The sequence below is a fragment of the Coregonus clupeaformis genome, chromosome 37 (genome assembly GCF_020615455.1).
Source record: "Coregonus clupeaformis isolate EN_2021a chromosome 37, ASM2061545v1, whole genome shotgun sequence".
Classification (NCBI taxonomy): domain Eukaryota; kingdom Metazoa; phylum Chordata; class Actinopteri; order Salmoniformes; family Salmonidae; genus Coregonus; species Coregonus clupeaformis.
Window position 1 is genome coordinate 14,075,950 of NC_059228.1, and position 19,821 is coordinate 14,095,770.

General features: G+C 45.3%; 1 protein-coding gene across 1 annotated transcript in view; it reads left to right on the forward strand.

Moving 5' to 3' along the window:
• Positions 1 to 19,821, forward strand: part of LOC121553354 (ankyrin-3) — a gene marked incomplete at both ends in the record, with an annotated part of 222,040 nt that overhangs the window by 200,593 nt on the left and 1,626 nt on the right. The window contains 2 exon segments of the mRNA XM_045211551.1: positions 5,488 to 6,286; positions 16,534 to 16,828. Coding sequence (XP_045067486.1) covers positions 5,488 to 6,286; positions 16,534 to 16,828 — 1,094 coding nt within the window.

Genomic DNA, 19,821 nt, shown 5'->3' on the forward strand with positions numbered 1-19,821 from the left:
TGCTAACAACTGTGAAGCTAACAAATGTGAAGCTAACAACGCTAGGCTAATGCTAACAACTGTGAAGCTAACAAATGTGAAGCTAACAACGCTAGGCTAATGCTAACAACTGTGAAGCTAACAAATGTGAAGCTAACACAACGCTAGCCGTTAGGGTCTGTCTGTAGCGCTCTTCCTCAACTGCAGCTACATAAACATAGAAGTTACATTCACATTTCATTTTCATCCACTCATTTTCATTCGCTTTCAACCAAGTCTTGTCTGACTAACATTTTGTTTGTCTTTTCATCTGTCCATTGGACCTTACAGTAGTATCCTTGATAGTTCCTGATTTGTTCATCTGTCCATTGGACCTTACAGTAGTATCCTTGATAGTTCCTGATTTGTTCATCTGTCCATTGGACCTTACAGTAGGATCCTTGATAGTTCCTGATTTGTTCATCTGTCCATTGGACCTTACAGTAGTATCCTTGATAGTTCCTGATTTGTTCATCTGTCCATTGGACCTTACAGTAGGATCCTTGATAGTTCCTGATTTGTTCATCTGTCCATTGGACCTTACAGTAGTATCCTTGATAGTTCCTGATTTGTTCATCTGTCCATTGGACCTTACAGTAGGATCCTTGATAGTTCCTGATTTGTTCATCTGTCCATTGGACCTTACAGTAGGATCCTTGATAGTTCCTGATTTGTTCATCTGTCCATTGGACCTTACAGTAGGATCCTTGATAGTTCCTGATTTGTTCATCTGTCCATTGGACCTTACAGTAGTATCCTTGATAGTTCCTGATTTGTTCATCTGTCCATTGGACCTTACAGTAGGATCCTTGATAGTTCCTGATTTGTTCATCTGTCCATTGGACCTTACAGTAGGATCCTTGATAGTTCCTGATTTGTTCATCTGTCCATTGGACCTTACAGTAGGATCCTTGATAGTTCCTGATTTGTTCATCTGTCCATTGGACCTTACAGTAGGATCCTTGATAGTTCCTGATTTGTTCATCTGTCCATTGGACCTTACAGTAGGATCCTTGATAGTTCCTGATTTGTTCATCTGTCCATTGGACCTTACAGTAGGATCCTTGATAGTTCCTGATTTGTTCATCTGTCCATTGGACCTTACAGTAGGATCCTTGATAGTTCCTGATTTGTTCATCTGTCCATTGGACCTTACAGTAGTATCCTTGATAGTTCCTGATTTGTTCATCTGTCCATTGGACCTTACAGTAGGATCCTTGATAGTTCCTGATTTGTTCATCTGTCCATTGGACCTTACAGTAGATCCTTGATAGTTCCTGATTTGTTCATCTGTCCATTGGACCTTACAGTAGGATCCTTGATAGTTCCTGATTTGTTCATCTGTCCATTGGACCTTACAGTAGTATCCTTGATAGTTCCTGATTTGTTCATCTGTCCATTGGACCTTACAGTAGGATCCTTGATAGTTCCTGATTTGTTCATCTGTCCATTGGACCTTACAGTAGGATCCTTGATAGTTCCTGATTTGTTCATCTGTCCATTGGACCTTACAGTAGGATCCTTGATAGTTCCTGATTTGTTCATCTGTCCATTGGACCTTACAGTAGGATCCTTGATAGTTCCTGATTTGTTCATCTGTCCATTGGACCTTACAGTAGGATCCTTGATAGTTCCTGATTTGTTCATCTGTCCATTGGACCTTACAGTAGGATCCTTGATAGTTCCTGATTTGTTCATCTGTCCATTGGACCTTACAGTAGGATCCTTGATAGTTCCTGATTTGTTCATCTGTCCATTGGACCTTACAGTAGTATCCTTGATAGTTCCTGATTTGTTCATCTGTCCATTGGACCTTACAGTAGGATCCTTGATAGTTCCTGATTTGTTCATCTGTCCATTGGACCTTACAGTAGGATCCTTGATAGTTCCTGATTTGTTCATCTGTCCATTGGACCTTACAGTAGGATCCTTGATAGTTCCTGATTTGTTCATCTGTCCATTGGACCTTACAGTAGTATCCTTGATAGTTCCTGATTTGTTCATCTGTCCATTGGACCTTACAGTAGGATCCTTGATAGTTCCTGATTTGTTCATCTGTCCATTGGACCTTACAGTAGGATCCTTGATAGTTCCTGATTTGTTCATCTGTCCATTGGACCTTACAGTAGGATCCTTGATAGTTCCTGATTTGTTCATCTGTCCATTGGACCTTACAGTAGGATCCTTGATAGTTCCTGATTTGTTCATCTGTCCATTGGACCTTACAGTAGGATCCTTGATAGTTCCTGATTTGTTCATCTGTCCATTGGACCTTACAGTAGGATCCTTGATAGTTCCTGATTTGTTCATCTGTCCATTGGACCTTACAGTAGGATCCTTGATAGTTCCTGATTTGTTCATCTGTCCATTGGACCTTACAGTAGGATCCTTGATAGTTCCTGATTTGTTCATCTGTCCATTGGACCTTACAGTAGGATCCTTGATAGTTCCTGATTTGTTCATCTGTCCATTGGACCTTACAGTAGGATCCTTGATAGTTCCTGATTTGTTCATCTGTCCATTGGACCTTACAGTAGGATCCTTGATAGTTCCTGATTTGTTCATCTGTCCATTGGACCTTACAGTAGGATCCTTGATAGTTCCTGATTTGTTCATCTGTCCATTGGACCTTACAGTAGGATCCTTGATAGTTCCTGATTTGTTCATCTGTCCATTGGACCTTACAGTAGGATCCTTGATAGTTCCTGATTTGTTCATCTGTCCATTGGACCTTACAGTAGGATCCTTGATAGTTCCTGATTTGTTCATCTGTCCATTGGACCTTACAGTAGGATCCTTGATAGTTCCTGATTTGTTCATCTGTCCATTGGACCTTACAGTAGGATCCTTGATAGTTCCTGATTTGTTCATCTGTCCATTGGACCTTACAGTAGGATCCTTGATAGTTCCTGATTTGTTCATCTGTCCATTGGACCTTACAGTAGGATCCTTGATAGTTCCTGATTTGTTCATCTGTCCATTGGACCTTACAGTAGGATCCTTGATAGTTCCTGATTTGTTCATCTGTCCATTGGACCTTACAGTAGGATCCTTGATAGTTCCTGATTTGTTCATCTGTCCATTGGACCTTACAGTAGTATCCTTGATAGTTCCTGATTTGTTCATCTGTCCATTGGACCTTACAGTAGGATCCTTGATAGTTCCTGATTTGTTCATCTGTCCATTGGACCTTACAGTAGGATCCTTGATAGTTCCTGATTTGTTCATCTGTCCATTGGACCTTACAGTAGGATCCTTGATAGTTCCTGATTTGTTCATCTGTCCATTGGACCTTACAGTAGGATCCTTGATAGTTCCTGATTTGTTCATCTGTCCATTGGACCTTACAGTAGTATCCTTGATAGTTCCTGATTTGTTCATCTGTCCATTGGACCTTACAGTAGGATCCTTGATAGTTCCTGATTTGTTCATCTGTCCATTGGACCTTACAGTAGGATCCTTGATAGTTCCTGATTTGTTCATCTGTCCATTGGACCTTACAGTAGTATCCTTGATAGTTCCTGATTTGTTCATCTGTCCATTGGACCTTACAGTAGGATCCTTGATAGTTCCTGATTTGTTCATCTGTCCATTGGACCTTACAGTAGTATCCTTGATAGTTCCTGATTTGTTCATCTGTCCATTGGACCTTACAGTAGTATCCTTGATAGTTCCTGATTTGTTCATCTGTCCATTGGACCTTACAGTAGGATCCTTGATAGTTCCTGATTTGTTCATCTGTCCATTGGACCTTACAGTAGTATCCTTGATAGTTCCTGATTTGTTCATCTGTCCATTGGACCTTACAGTAGTATCCTTGATAGTTCCTGATTTGTTCATCTGTCCATTGGACCTTACAGTAGGATCCTTGATAGTTCCTGATTTGTTCATCTGTCCATTGGACCTTACAGTAGGATCCTTGATAGTTCCTGATTTGTTCATCTGTCCATTGGACCTTACAGTAGTATCCTTGATAGTTCCTGACTACCCCTTCTTCCTCTCCACGCCCCCTTGTGCTCCTTGTTGACATACCCTGCTCCTAAGGCCCCACCCCCTCTATATTCTGTATGTATATAGGAACTACAGGCATATATGTAGTCCCTATGGTTCACTGCTCATCTCCTGGACTCACATATCCATGGGATTAACATCTCCTGGACTCACATATCCATGGGATTAACATCTCCTGGACTCACATATCCATGGGATTAACATCTCCTGGACTCACATATACATGGGATTAACATCTCCTGGACTCACATATACATGGGATTAACATCTCCTGGACTCACATATACATGGGATTAACATCTCCTGGACTCACATATCCATGGGATTAACATCTCCTGGACTCACATATCCATGGGATTAACATCTCCTGGACTCACATATCCATGGGATTAACATCTCCTGGACTCACATATCCATGGGATTAACATCTCCTGTACTCACATATCCATGGGATTAACATCTCCTGGACTCACATATCCATGGGATTAACATCACTAATTTTGACCTGTTGACTTAACTCATTAGCAGTCATATCCAGGCCTGCCCTGTATTCCAACAGGCCATTTGCAGATGATCCATGTAAATAACTGCTAACTAACTGCTACCTGCTAGGCTAAAAGCTAACAGCTTTGGGGTCAATGCCTGCTAACTAACTGCTACCTGCTAGGCTGAAAGCTAACAGCTTTGGGGTCAATGCCTGCTAACTAACTGCTACCTGCTAGGCTGAAAGCTAACAGCTTTGGGGTCAATGCCTGCTAACTAACTGCTACCTGCTAGGCTGAAAGCTAACAGCTTTGGGGTCAATGCCTGCTAACTAACTGCTACCTGCTAGGCTGAAAGCTAACAGCTTTGGGGTCAATGCCTGCTAACTAACTGCTACCTGCTAGGCTGAAAGCTAACAGCTTTGGGGTCAATGCCTGCTAACTAACTGCTACCTGCTAGGCTGAAAGCTAACAGCTTTGGGGTCAATGCCTGCTAACTAACTGCTACCTGCTAGGCTGAAAGCTAACAGCTTTGGGGTCAATGCCTGCTAACTAACTGCTACCTGCTAGGCTGAAAGCTAACAGCTTTGGGGTCAATGCCTGCTAACTAACTGCTACCTGCTAGGCTGAAAGCTAACAGCTTTGGGGTCAATGCCTGCTAACTAACTGCTACCTGCTAGGCTGAAAGCTAACAGCTTTGGGGTCAATGCCTGCTAACTAACTGCTACCTGCTAGGCTGAAAGCTAACAGCTTTGGGGTCAATGCCTGCTAACTAACTGCTACCTGCTAGGCTGAAAGCTAACAGCTTTGGGGTCAATGCCTGTCTGTTATAAGAGTATAAGTAAGTGATTATCTGCAGGTGACATTCAGTATTATATGAGTAGGACTCCTTCCTCCTCTACATGCTGAGTGTCTTCATGTCATGTTGTTGTGTGCCTCCATCTCAGCTCCACTGTGTTGTGGTTATCTCATCCAGGCTCCAGCAACATCCAGCGGGAGCTTCAGACCCCCACAGGGCTGAGCTATCAGCCCCCCACCCCGCTGTGCAGCGACTACTTCTTTGGTGAGGACGCTGGCCTAGACTCCCCCTCTAGAACGCCCACTAGACCATGTGACTTGTCACTCACCCAGACCACCAGCAACCTAGGCCCCGCCCCCAATGCTCAGCCCCCCACCATGGTGGTAGAGGAAGACACCTCTGGACCGCTAGACTCCCGGGGCGCCGGGGAGGGCGCCGGGGGAGGCGGGAGCCCTGAAGGGGCCTCCACTGAAGACGACACAGGGGTTAGCAGAGAGTCAGTGGCCTCACACGAGCCCCATGACAGGGAGGCCGGGGTGAGAGAGGAGGCTGAGCAGGATGTTGACATGGGGATGCTGATACATCAGATTGATCTTCCTCAGGGGGTGGTCAGGGAAGATGAGTGGCTGGCTGGAGCCACAGGAGACCCACCAGAGACCCTCAGCTCTAGACCTGCCCTGGGGGGAGAGGGTCTTACTACGGGGGGAGAGGGTGGTGGGTCTGGTTCTCCCGAGGAGGAGATGAGTGAGGAGACGTTAAAGTCTCTGTTGGAGGAGATGGCGCTGGAGGAAGGCTCGGAGGACGAGGAGATGACGGAGGACAGGATAAACGCCATCTTGTCTCAGGTGCAGCAGGCAGACAAAGATGTGATGTCATCACCTGCAGGTTGGCACAGTGAGACGTCCAGCGTGAACGTGGAGCCCCCGACACCTGGCCGCGGTCTGAGTGCTGAGGGCATCGACTGCCAGGACACCAGGTAGGATCTGATATTATTAATATTATTATTATGAAACATTAATAATGTTATCAGGGGTGGAGCTTAGCTTCCACTCCCGTGGGTCACCCTCCTGTGGTGAAGTCTTCCTCAGTATGGGCAATCGCTACCTGATTTCCCAATTCCAACATGTACAGAGAATATTGCTTTTTAATATAATTTACCAACTGATTTAAGCAAGTTTTATCTCCCATGATACCATGAACACAAGCTTGTATTAGGCTACAGGAATGTGTACCTGCAGTTACAAGGCAAGTCCTAAACTATATAGCTACATATAGCTACAGATGAAGTCGGAAGTTTACATACACCTTAGCCAAATACATTTAAACTCAGTTTTTCACAATTCCTGACATTTAATCCTAGTAAAAATTCCCTGTCTTAGGCCAGTTAGGATCACCACTTTATTTTAAGAATGTGAAATGTCAAAATAATAGTAGAGAGAATGATTTTTTTCAGCTTTTATTTATTTCATCACATTCCCAGTGGGTCAGAAGTTTACATACACTCAATTAGTATTTGGTAGCATTGCCTTTAAATTATTTAACTTCGGTCAAACGTTTCGGGTAGCCTTCCACAAGCTTCCCACAATAAGTTGGGTGAATTTTGGCCCATTCCTCCTGACAGAGCTGGTGTAACTGAGTCAGGTTTGTAGGCCTCCTTGCTCGCACACGGTTTTTCAGTTCTGCCCACAAATGTTCTATAGGATTGAGGTCAGGGCTTTTTGATGGCCACTCCAATACCTTGACTTTGTTGTCCTTAAGCCATTTTGCCACAACTTTGGAAGTATGCTTGGGGTCATTGTCCATTTGGAAAACCCATTTGCGACCAAGCTTTAACTTCCTGACTGATGTCTTGAGATGTTGCTTCAATATATCCACATAATTTTCCTTCCTCATGATGCCATCTATTTTGTGAAGTGCACCAGTCCCTCCTGCAGCAAAGCACCCCCACAGCATGATGCTGCCACCCCCGTGCTTCACGGTTGGGATGGTGTTCTTTGGCTTGCAAGCCTTCCCCTTTTTCCTCCAAACATAACGATGGTCATTATGGCCAAACAGTTCTATTTTTGTTTCATCAGACCAGAGGACATTTTTCCAAAAAGTACGATCTTTGTCCCCATGTGCATTTGCAAACCGTAGTCTGGCTTTTTTATGGCGGTTTTGGAGCAGTGGCTTCTTCCTTGCTGAGCGGCCTTTCAGGTTATGTCGATATAGGACTCGTTTTACTGTTTACTTGTTTCCTCCAGCATTTTCACAAGGTCCTTTGCTGTTGTTTTGGAATTGATTCGCGCTTTTTGCACCAAAGTACGTTCATCTCTAGGAGACAGAACGCGTCTCCTTCCTGAGCGGTATGACGGCTGCGTGGTCCCATGGTGTTTATACTTCAAATCAAATCAAATCAAATTGTATTGGTCACATGCGCCGAATACAACAGGTGCAGACATTACAGTGAAATGCTTACTTACAGCCCTTAACCAACAGTGCATTTATTTTAAACAAAAAAAGTAAGAATAAAACAACAACAAAAAAGTGTTGAGAAAAAAAGAGCAGAAGTAAAATAAAGTGACAGTAGGGAGGCTATATATACAGTAAAATAAAGTGACAGTAGGGAGGCTATATATACAGGGGGGTACCGTTGCATAGTCAATGTGCGGGGGCACCGGCTAGTTGAGGTAGTTGAGGTAATATGTACATGTGGGTAGAGTTAAAGTGACTATGCATAAATACTTAACAGAGTAGCAGCAGCGTAAAAGGGAGGGGGGGGGGGGGCAGTGCAAATATTCCGGGTAGCCATGATTAGCTGTTCAGGAGTCTTATGGCTTGGGGGTAGAAGCTGTTGAGAAGTCTTTTGGACCTAGACTTGGCACTCCGGTACCGCTTGCCGTGCGGTAGCAGAGAGAACAGTCTATGACTAGGGTGGCTGGAGTCTTTGACAATTTTGAGGGCCTTCCTCTGACACCGCCTGGTATAGAGGTCCTGGATGGCAGGGAGCTTTGCCCCAGTGATGTACTGGGCCGTACGCACTACCCTCTGTAGTGCCTTGCGGTCAGAGGCCAAGCAGTTGCCATACCAGGCGGTGATGCAACCAGTCAGGATGCTCTCGATGGTGCAGCTGTAGAATTTTTTGAGGATCTGAGGACCCATGCCAAATCTTTTTAGTCTCCTGAGGGGGAATAGGCTTTGTCGTGCCCTCTTCACGACTGTCTTGGTGTGTTTGGACCATGATAGTTCGTTGGTGATGTGGACACCAAGGAACTTGAAGCTCTCAACCTGTTCCACTACAGCCCCGTCGATGAGAATGGGGGCGTGCTCAGTCCTCTTTTTTTTCCTGTAGTCCACAATCATCTCCTTTGTCTTGGTCACGTTGAGGGAGAGGTTGTTGTCCTGGCACCACACGGCCAGGTCTCTGACCTCCTCCCTTGCGTACTATTGTTTGTACAGATGAACGTGGTACCTTCAGGCGTTTTGAAATTGCTCCCAAGGATGAACCAGACTTGTGGAGGTCTACAATTTTTTTTCTGAGGTCTTAGCTGATTTCTTTTGATTTTCCCATGATGTCAAGCAAAGAGCCACTGAGGTAGGCCTTGAAATACATCCACAGGTACACCTCCAATTGACTCAAATGATGTCAATTAGCCTACCGAAGCTTCTAAAGCCATGACATCATTTTCTGGAATTTTCCAAGCTGTTTAAAGGCACAGTCAACCTATTATATGTAAACTTCTGACCCACTGGAATTGTGATACAGTGAATTATAAGTGAAATCATCTGTCTGTAAACAATTGTTGGAAAAATTACTTGTGTCATGCACAAAGTAGATGTCCTAACCGACTTCCCAAAACTATAGTTTGTTAACAAGAAATATGTGGAGTGGTTGAAAAACGAGTTTTAATGATTGTAACCTAAGTGTATATAAACATCCGACTTACATTTACATTTTAGTCATTTAGCAGACGCTCTTATCCAGAGCGACTTACAGTTAGTGAGTGCATACATATTTATTTTTTTATTTTTTTCATACTGGCCCCCCGCGGGAATCCAACCCACAACCCTGGCGTTGCAAACGCCATGCTCTACCAACATCCCTGCCTGCCATTCCCTCCCCTACCCTGCACGACCAATTGTGCGCCGCCCCATGGGTCTCCCGGTCACGGCCGGCTACGACAGAGCCTGGATTCGAACCAGGATCTCTAGTGGCACAGCCTTAGACCACTGCGCCACTCGGGAGACTTCAACTGTATATAGCATAACCAGAAAAGAATACGCACAGACAAATGATGTGGTGTAGCCTATAAATGGCAAAATTGTATCACAAATAGCGTTGAAAATTGTCTGAAACTACGATGCATTGTATTAAATACCTGTTCATTTGTATCTGCCCTAATTTATTCAAATCAATTTGAAGTAAACCCTATTTATCCATATTCAAGTTAGATTCAGTGGTAACTCCCCTTCCAAGGATTATTTTTCCCTTCCAATGAATCTGTAGAATGTTTAACCGGATTTACTGCATTTCTACACAATTTAAAAGCTCTAAAATGCTATTTGGAGAACAGCAAAAACAAGCAAAAAAATACAGCTGCGAGCAGCAATGAATGGGGTTCACAAGATGACAAAAAGGACACATGATCAGCTGGGTAACAAAGCAAGCCAGCGTGGTTCATCTTAGCGACGTCCATGATGGCGATGACACGTTTCAAGGTGATAGGCTACTGTGGAGTGGATTTACAGGGGTTTAAATGGCCATCTCTTAACCAATCCCTTAGCTTTTTCAAACTCTACTGAACAAAAATATAAACGTGCAACAATTTCAAAGATTTTGCTGTTACATTATTTACAGTTCATATCAGGAAATCATTCAATTTAAATAAGTTCATTAGGCCCTAATCTATGGATTTCACGACTGGGCTCCCAGGCCCACCCAGCCAATCAGAATGAGCTTTTCCCCACAAAAATGCTTTATTACAAACAGAAATACTACTCAGCACCCCGCCCCCTCTGACGATCCCACAGGTGAAGAAGCCGGATGTGGAGGTCCTGGGCTGGCGTGGTTACACGTGGTCTGCGGTTGTGAGGCCGGTTGGACATATTCTCTAAAACGACGTTGGAGGCGGCTTATGGTAGAGAAATTAACATTCAATTCTCTGGCAACACCTCTGGTGGACATTCCTGCAGTTAGTATGCCAACTGCACAATCCCTCAAAACTTGAAACATCTGTGGCATTGTGTTGCGTGACAAAACTGCACATTTTAGAATGGCCTTTTATTGTCCCCAGCAGACGGTGCGCTCGCATAATGGTCATGCTGTTTAATCAGCTTCTTGATATGCCACACCTGTCAGGTGAATGGATTATCTTGGCAATGGATAAAATGCTCACTAACAGGAATGTAAAAAAATGTGGGCACAAAAGTTGAGAGAAATAAGCTTTTTGTGCGTATGGAACATTTCTGGGATTTTTTATTTCAGCTCATGAAACATGGGACCAACACTTTACATGTTGCATGTTTATTTTTGCTCAGAGTTATTTAAGAGATGTCCCATGGGCCTACAGTGTCTTGGCACCGGTTAGTCAAGGTAATTGAGGTAATACAGTGTCTTGCAAATGTATTCATCCTCCTTGGCGTTTTTCCTATTTTGTTGCATTACAACCTGTAATTTAAACAGATTTTTATTTGAATTTCATGTAATGGACATACACAAAATAGTCCAAATTGGTGAAGTGAAATGAAAAAAATTACTTGTTTCAGAAAATTCTAAAAAATAAATAGCGGAAAAGTGGTGCGTGCCTATGTATTCACCCCCTTTGCTATGAAGCCCCTAAATAAGATATGGTGCAACTAATTACCTTCAGAAGTCACATAATTAGTTAAATAAAGTCCACCTGTGTGCAATCTAAGTGTCACATGATCTGTCACATGATCTCAGTATATATACACCTGTTCTGAAAGGCCCCAGAGTCTGCAACACCACTAAGCAAGGGGCACCACCAAGCAAGCGGCACCATGAAGACCAAGGAGCTCTCCAAACAGGTCAGGGTTGTGGAGAAGTACAGATCAGGGTTGGGTTATAAAAAAATATCAGAAACTTTGAACATCCCACGGAGCTCCATTAAATCCATTAAATGGAAAGAATATGCACCACAACAAACCTGCCAAGAGAGGGCCGCCCACCAAAACTCACGGACCAGGCAAGGAGGGCATTAATCAGAGAGGCAACAAAGAGACCAAAGATAACCCTGAAGGAGCTGCAAAGCTCCACAGCGGAGATTGGAGTATCTGTCCATAGGACCACTTTAAGTCGTACACTCCACAGAGCTGGGCTTTACGGAAGAGTGGCCAGAAAAAAGCCATTGCTTAAAGAAAAAAATAAGCAAACAAAAGCCATGTGGGAGACTCCCCAAACATATGGAAGAAGGTACTCTGGTCAGATGAGACTAAATTGAGCTTTTTGGCCATCAAAATGCTATGTCTGGCGCAAACCCAACACCTCTCATCACCCCGAGAACACCAACCCCACAGTGAAGCACGGTGGTGGCAGCATCATGCTGTGGGGATGTTTTTCATCGGCAGGGACTGGGAAACTGGTCAGAATTGAAGGAATGATGGATGGTGCTAAATACAGGGAAATTCTTGAGGGAAATCTGTTTCAGTCTTCCAGAGATTTGAGACTGGGACGGAGGTTCACCTTCCAGCAGGACAATGACCCTAAGCATACTGCTAAAGCAACACTGGAGTGGTTTAAGGGGAAACATTGAAATGTCTTGGAATGGCCAGGTCAAAGGCCAGACCTCAATCCAATTGAGAATCTGTGGTATGACTTAAAGATTGCTGTACACCAGCGGAACCCATCCAACTTGAAGGAGCTGGAGCAGTTTTGCCTTGAAGAATGGGCAAAAATCGCAGTGGCTAGATGTGCCAAGCTTATAGAGACATACCCCAAGAGACTTGCAGCTGTAATTGCTGCAAAAGGTGGCTCTACAAAATATTGACTTGGGGGGGTGAATAGTTATGCACGCTCAAGTTTTCTGTTTTTTTGTCTTATTTCTTGTTTGTTTCAAAATAAAAAAATATGTTGCATCTTCAAAGTGGTAGGCATGTTGTGTAAATCAAATGATACAAACCCCCCAAAAATCAATTTTAATTCCAGGTTGTAAGGCAACAAAATAGGAAAAATGCCAAGGGGGGTGAATACTTTCGCAAGCCACTGTATATACAAACACCTCCCCCATTAGCATTCCTGTCTCTTCTATAGATGTTACATCCTTGTATTGCTACTGCTGTATCATCAAAGGAATTATCTAAGTGAGTCTCAGAAATGGCTAATATATGAACGTTATCTGATGTTAGCAAGTTATTATTTTCATGAACCTTATTTCTAAGGCTACATATATTAATATGGGCTATTTTTAACCTTTCCTGGGTAGCTTATTAGAGATAGACATAATACTGAAAAAAGCAAACAAAGCAAGAGAATTAAACAAACATTCAGCAGTCCATTAATCAGTTGGTGTGTGTGTGTGTGTGTGTGTGTGTGTGTGTGTGTGTGTGTGTGTGTGTGTGTGTGTGTGTGTGTGTGTGCTGCGTGGTTGAAGCTACGAACCCATAGGCTTGGCTCTCTCATCCCTTCCAGGCTTCTGGGAGGGAGGGTGGACAATGAGCCTGTCATAGCGGATGTAAGCAATGTCACCACGCACTCTGGCAGCTTTCATGGCTGGGATAAGTTATTTTCTCGTCTGGTGCACAGCTTCAGGATAGTCCTCATTGAGGAAGATGTACGTTCCTCTCAAGTTCTTGGTTCTTTCCAGAACAGCTACCTTGTCCTTGAACCTCAGGAACTTGACCACTATCGGCCTGGGCCTGTCACCTGTGCCGGTGGTGGGTTTTCCAGTCCTATGGGCGCGCTCCAACTCAATCTTCCTGTGGTCCGTCTTCAGTTTCTCTGAGATCATTTCCTTCACTTTGTCCTCAGCGTCTGTCCAGGTCTCGTGGAGATTCTGAAATTCCGTCCACAACAATATTGTTCCGCCTTGATTGTCCTTTGCGATAATCTGATTTCAGAACTAGTGTCCTGTCTCAATGACTTACAGATTGCTGTCATCTAGCTGTTCTCCTTTTTAAACTCATCGATCTGACCCTGGGAGAACTGCAAACTGTTCTTCAGGTCCTGGACCTCTCTGGTCAGGTCGTCCAGTATTTTATTAGTTGACTCCACCAGTATTTGGGATCTGATATGACCTGTTGTTGTACAGGATAGGCTACATCCATGTTATTATACACCAGGTAGGATCTGATATGACCTGTTGTTGTACAGGATAGGCTACATCCATGTTATTATACACCAGGTAGGATCTGATATGACCTGTTGTTGTACAGGATAGGCTACATCCATGTTATTATACACCAGGTAGGATCTGATATGACCTGTTGTTATACAGGATAGGCTACATCCATGTTATTATACACCAGGTAGGATCTGATATGACCTGTTGTTATACAGGATAGGCTACATCCATGTTATTATACACCAGGTAGGATCTGATATGACCTGTTGTTATACAGGATAGGCTACATCCATGTTATTTTACACCAGGTAGGACTTTCCTCTTTTTGTCATCTCAGTCATGACAGCATTGTAACATTGTTTTGGTCTCTTTAATGTATGTTTCTATGTGGTGAAGCCCAAGACATACACTACATCATGACAAGTATGTGGACCCTTCAGATGACTGGCTTCACTATTTCAGCCACACCTGCTGACAGGTGGATGACATCAGCGCACAGCCATGCAATCTACATAGACAAACACTGGCAGTAGAATGGCCCGTACTGAAAAGCTTAGTGACTTTCAACGTGGAACCTTCATAGGATGCCATCTTTCCAACATGTCAGTTTGTCAAATTTCTGCCCTGCTAGAGCTGCCCCGGTCAACTGTAAGTGCTGTTATTGTGAAGTGGAAACGTCTAGGAGCAACAACGGCTCAGCCACGAAGTGGTAAGCAACACAAGCTCACAGAATGGGACTGCAGAGTGCTGAAGCGAGTAGCGCATAAAAATGGTCTGTCCTCGGTTGCAACACTCACTACCGAGTTCCAAACTGCCTCTGGAAGCAACGTCAGCACAAGAACTGTTTGTCGGGAGCTTCATGAAATGGGTCTCCATGGCCGAGCAGCCGCAGGCAAGCCTAAGATCACCATGCGCAATGCCAAGTGTCAGATGGAGGGGTGTAAAGCTCGCCGCCATTGGACTCTGGAGCAGTGGAAACACGTTCTCTGGAGTGATGAATCACGCTTCACCATTTGGCAGTCTGACGGACAAATCTGGGTTTGGTGGATGCCAGGAGAACGCTACCTGCCCCAATGCATAGTGCCAACTGTAAAGTTTGGTGGAGGAGGAATAATGGTCTGGGCTGTTTTTCATGGTTCAGGCTAGGCCCCTTAGTTGCAGTGAATGGAAATCGTAATGCTACAACATACAATTACATTCTAGACGATTCTGTGCTTCCAACTTTGTGGCAACAGTTTGGGGAAGGCCCTTTCCTGTTACAGTATGACAAAGCGAGGTCCATACAGAAATTGATTGTCGAGATGGGTGTGGAAGAACTGTTGTAGAAAATTGTCTTTGTCCTCAGTCAAATACAAAGTACTTTCAGAGTTTTTGTAGAATTAAGATAGACTTTATTACAGATAATATAGCCGAGGTGGTCTGCAGAGCATCTAACTTTCCACCTCTCAGCTCTCAGTTTATATTGTCACTTTACATACATTTTAGCTTAATCCCTCCCTCTTTGGTTCCTCCACCACTGTCTCCAGTTTTCACCTCTTGACCGCTCCGCCCACTTCCTTAATGGCGGTATCTGACTTCTCTCCCTTATAGTTCCGTGTCTGGAAACAATAGTGGTGGGACCAAGCCCTGTCATGCAAAAATAACAGAGCCCTTTCCTGGCTCCGTTCTGACCCCCTAATTGATTTCCTTAACCTATCAATCGATACTTAAACATGGCTTAAAACATGGCAGGTCCATAATCAATTTCTTAAACATATACCAGCCTCCTCCCTCTGTACCACTCAGTCCCAACGCCCCTCATGCTGTGATCAACCATGTTTAGTCTGAACTCTGTTCAAACCTGGCTCTGTTCCAGGAATATGCCTAAGGAGAGAGGCAAAGGGCAACAGTCTGGTTTCAGTCACTGATAAGGCAGAACAGCCGTGGATTAGGGAGGTGCGAGGAATTTGACCCGAAGACAGGTCAGATGAAAAGAGAATCAACAGTCCTATTTCTCCCATATACCAGGCAGGGCAATGACTACACCAGGGTGAGGAACCAATTAAGTTCTTGCCTAGCAACAGAGATGTACCCATGTTTAACCCTGGCTCTGTGTTCGTCATGTTGTGATTAACTATGTTTATCTTATAGTCTACTGAGTCTGAAGAGATTTAACTATAGTCTACTTGTCACGCCCTGACTCAGGGGTACTCTTATATGTTGAGTCAGGGTGTGAATGTTCTATGTTGTTGTATCCAGTATGTGTATTTCTATGTTGGCCGGTGTGGTTCCCAATCAGAGGCAGCTGTCGCTCGTTGTCTCTGATTGGGGACCATACTTAGGCAGCCTATTGGCACTGTCTAGTTGTGGGATCTTGTTCCGTGTAAGGTATGTTGTGTGTTCTACCTTGGACTTCGTTTCGTTTGTTGTTTTGTCGTTGTGTTGATAAGTTAATAAACATGTACGCATATCACGCTGCGCCTTGGTCTGACCCGTCATTAAACGAAAGTGACACTACTGAAAAATCCCAATCAGAACTTGACTGGCCTGCACAGAGCCCTGACCTCGACCCCATCGAACACCTTTGGGATGAATTGGAACGCCGACTGCGAGCCAGGCCTAATTGCCCAACATCAGTGCCCAACCTCACTAATGCTCTTGTGGCTGAATGGAAGCAAGTCCCTGTGGCAATGTTCCAACATCTAGTGGAAAGCCTTCCCAGAAGAGTGGAGGCTATTATAGCAGCAAAGGGGAGACCAACTCCATATTAATGCCCATGGTTTTGGATGTTCGACGAGCAGGTGACCACATAAGTTTGGTCATGTAGTGTATTTCCACATTGCGTGGACAATGTTTTTCTAATTCTAATTGTAATCTCCCCCCGCCCTCCCTCTCCCACCCTCCCCCTCCTCCTCTCCTCTCCTCCCCTTCCTCTCTCCTCCCCTTGTCTCCCCTCCTCCCCCAGCCCTGTGAACTCCCTGGACTCCCTGACGACGTCACCTGACCGACCAGCAGGGAAATACAATGGAGACCACGCTGACTTCCTGTCCCAGCCTGGGTCACTTCCTGAGGCCCAGGGTTCGTCCAACGGGGAGATGGGTCATGGCCAGGTGGAGGACGAGGGAAGAGCGTCAGCGTCACAAGGAGGGCAGGAGGAGGGAAGCAGAAGGGCTCTGGAAGAGGACAGCACAGCAGGACCAAGCAGCAAGGAGCAGCAGGAGGAGGAGGGAGGAGTTCAGGGGTCACAGCACAAAGTCCAGGTAACTCTACACATCAGGACTCTGTGGTATTATTATGGAGATGGCTTTTCTTCTGATCTCTTCTCACTCACAAGGTTTCTGTGTTCTGAGAAAGACCAATGTACTCTGATATCTAGCTGGTGAAGACCAAGTTCAATGGATGAAGGTGTAAAACAAATGCATGTTCTTCAGTTCTTCACATTTAACCCTTTAACCTTTAACCCAGACAGTGGATTTCTTTAAGACAAACCTATACTTTACATTTACATTTACGTCATTTAGCAGACGCTCTTATCCAGAGCGACTTACAAATAGGTAAATTCACCTTATAGCCAGTGGGATCACCACTTTACAATGTTTTTTTTTTGGGTTGGGGTTTGGGTTGGGGTAAGGGGGGGGTAGAAGGATTACTTTATCCTATCCCAGGTATTCCTTAAAGAGGTGGGGTTTCAAATGTCTCCGGAAGGTGGTGAGTGACTTCGCTGTCCTGGCGTCGTGAGGGAGCTTGTTCCACCATTGGGGTGCCAGAGCAGCGAACAGTTTTGACTGGGCTGAGCGGGAACTATGCTTCCGCAGAGGTAGGGGAGCCAGCAGGCCAGAGGTGGATGAACGCAATGCCCTCGTTTGGGTGTAGGGACTGATCAGAGCCTGAAGGTACGGAGGTGCCGTTCCCCTCACAGCTCCGTAGGCAAGCACCATGGTCTTGTAGCAGATGCGAGCTTCAACTGGAAGCCAGTGGAGTGTGCGGAGGAGCGGGGTGACGTGAGAGAACTTGGGAAGGTTGAACACCAGACGGGCTGCGGCATTCTGGATGAGTTGTAGGGGTTTAATGGCACAGGCAGGGAGCCCAGCCAACAGCGAGTTGCAGTAATCCAGACGGGAGATGACAAGTGCCTGGATTAGGACCTGTGCCGCTTCCTGTGTAAGGCAGGGTCGTACTCTCCGAATGTTGTAGAGCATGAACCTACAGGATCGGGTCACCGCCTTGATGTTAGTGGAGAACGACAGGGTGTTGTCCAGGGTCACGCCAAGGCTCTTCGCACTCTGGGAGGAGGACACAACGTAGTTGTCAACCGTGATGGTGAGATCATGGAACAGGCAGTCCTTCCCCGGGAGGAAGAGCAGCTCCGTCTTGCCAAGGTTCAGCTTGAGGTGGTGATCCGTCATCCATACTGATATGTCTGCCAGACATGCAGAGATGCGATTCGCCACCTGGTTATCAGAAGGGGGAAAGGAGAAGATTAGTTGTGTGTCGTCAGCGTAGCAATGATAGGAGAGGCCATGTGAGGATATGACAGAGCCAAGTGACTTGGTGTATAGGGAGAATAGGAGAGGGCCTAGAACTGAGCCCTGGGGGACACCAGTGGTGAGAGCACGTGGTGCGGAGACAGCTTCTCGCCACGCCACTTGGTAGGAGCGACCGGTCAGGTAGGACGCAATCCAAGAGTGAGCCGCGCCGGAGATGCCTAGCTCGGAGAGGGTGGAGAGGAGGATCTGATGGTTCACAGTATCAAAGGCAGCAGACAGGTCTAGAATGACAAGAGCAGAGGAGAGAGAGTTAGCTTTAGCAGTGCGGAGAGCCTCTGTGACACAGAGAAGAGCAGTCTCAGTTGAATGACCAGTCTTGAAACCTGACTGGTTTGGATCAAGAAGGTCATTCTGAGAGAGATAGCAAGAGAGTTGGCTAAAGACGGCACGCTCAATAGTTTTGGAGAGAAAAGAAAGAAGGGATACTGGTCTGTAGTTGTTGACATCAGAGGGATCGAGTGTTGGTTTTTTGAGAAGGGGTGCAACTCTCACTCTCTTGAAGACGGAAGGGACATAGCCAGCGGTCAAGGATGAGTTGATCAGCGAGGTGAGGTAAGGGAGAAGGTCACCGGAGATGGTCTGGAGAAGAGAGGAGGGGATAGGGTCAAGCGGGCAGGTTGTTGGGCGGCCTGCCGTCACAAGTCGCAAGATTTTATCTGGAGAGAGAGGGGAGAAAGAAGTCAAAGCATAGGGTAGGGCAGTGTGAGCAGGACCAGCAGTGTCATTCGACTTAACAAACGAGGATCGGATGTCGTCAACCTTCTTTTCAAAATGGTTGACGAAGTCATCCACAGAGAGGGAGGAGGGGAGGGGGAGGATTCAGCAGGGAGGAGAATGTGGCAAAGAGCTTCCTAGGGTTAGAGGCAGATGCTTGGAATTTAGAGTGGATCTTCTAAGTCAGGATCTAAAAACATACCTGTATATGTCAGTTAGGATCTATGACAGGGCTGTTATGAACCACATGTCACTTAGGATCTATGACAGGGCTGTTATGAACCACATGTCAGTTAGGATCTATGACAGGGCTGTTGTGAACCGACGCAGGACATAGTTGTTACCCTAACCCTACCTGGTTCATTAGGACATAGTTGTTACCCTAACCCTACCTGGTTCATCAGGACATAGTTGTTACCCTAACCCTACCTGGTTCATCAGGACATAGTTGTTACCCTACCTGGTTCATCAGGACATAGTTGTTACCCTAACCCTACCTGGTTCATCAGGACATAGTTGTTACCCTAACCCTACCTGGTTCATTAGGACATAGTTGTTACCCTAACCCTACCTGGTTCATCAGGACATAGTTGTTACCCTAACCCTACCTGGTTCATCAGGACATAGTTGTTACCCTAACCCTACCTGGTTCATTAGGACATAGTTGTTACCCTAACCCTACCTGGTTCATCAGGACATAGTTGTTACCCTAACCCTACCTGGTTCATCAGGACATAGTTGTTACCCTACCTGGTTCATCAGGACATAGTTGTTACCCTACCTGGTTCATCAGGACATAGTTGTTACCCTAACCCTACCTGGTTCATCAGGACATAGTTGTTACCCTAACCCTACCTGGTTCATCAGGACATAGTTGTTACCCTACCTGGTTCATCAGGACATAGTTGTTACCCTAACCCTACCTGGTTCATCAGGACATAGTTGTTACCCTAACCCTACCTGGTTCATCAGGACATAGTTGTTACCCTACC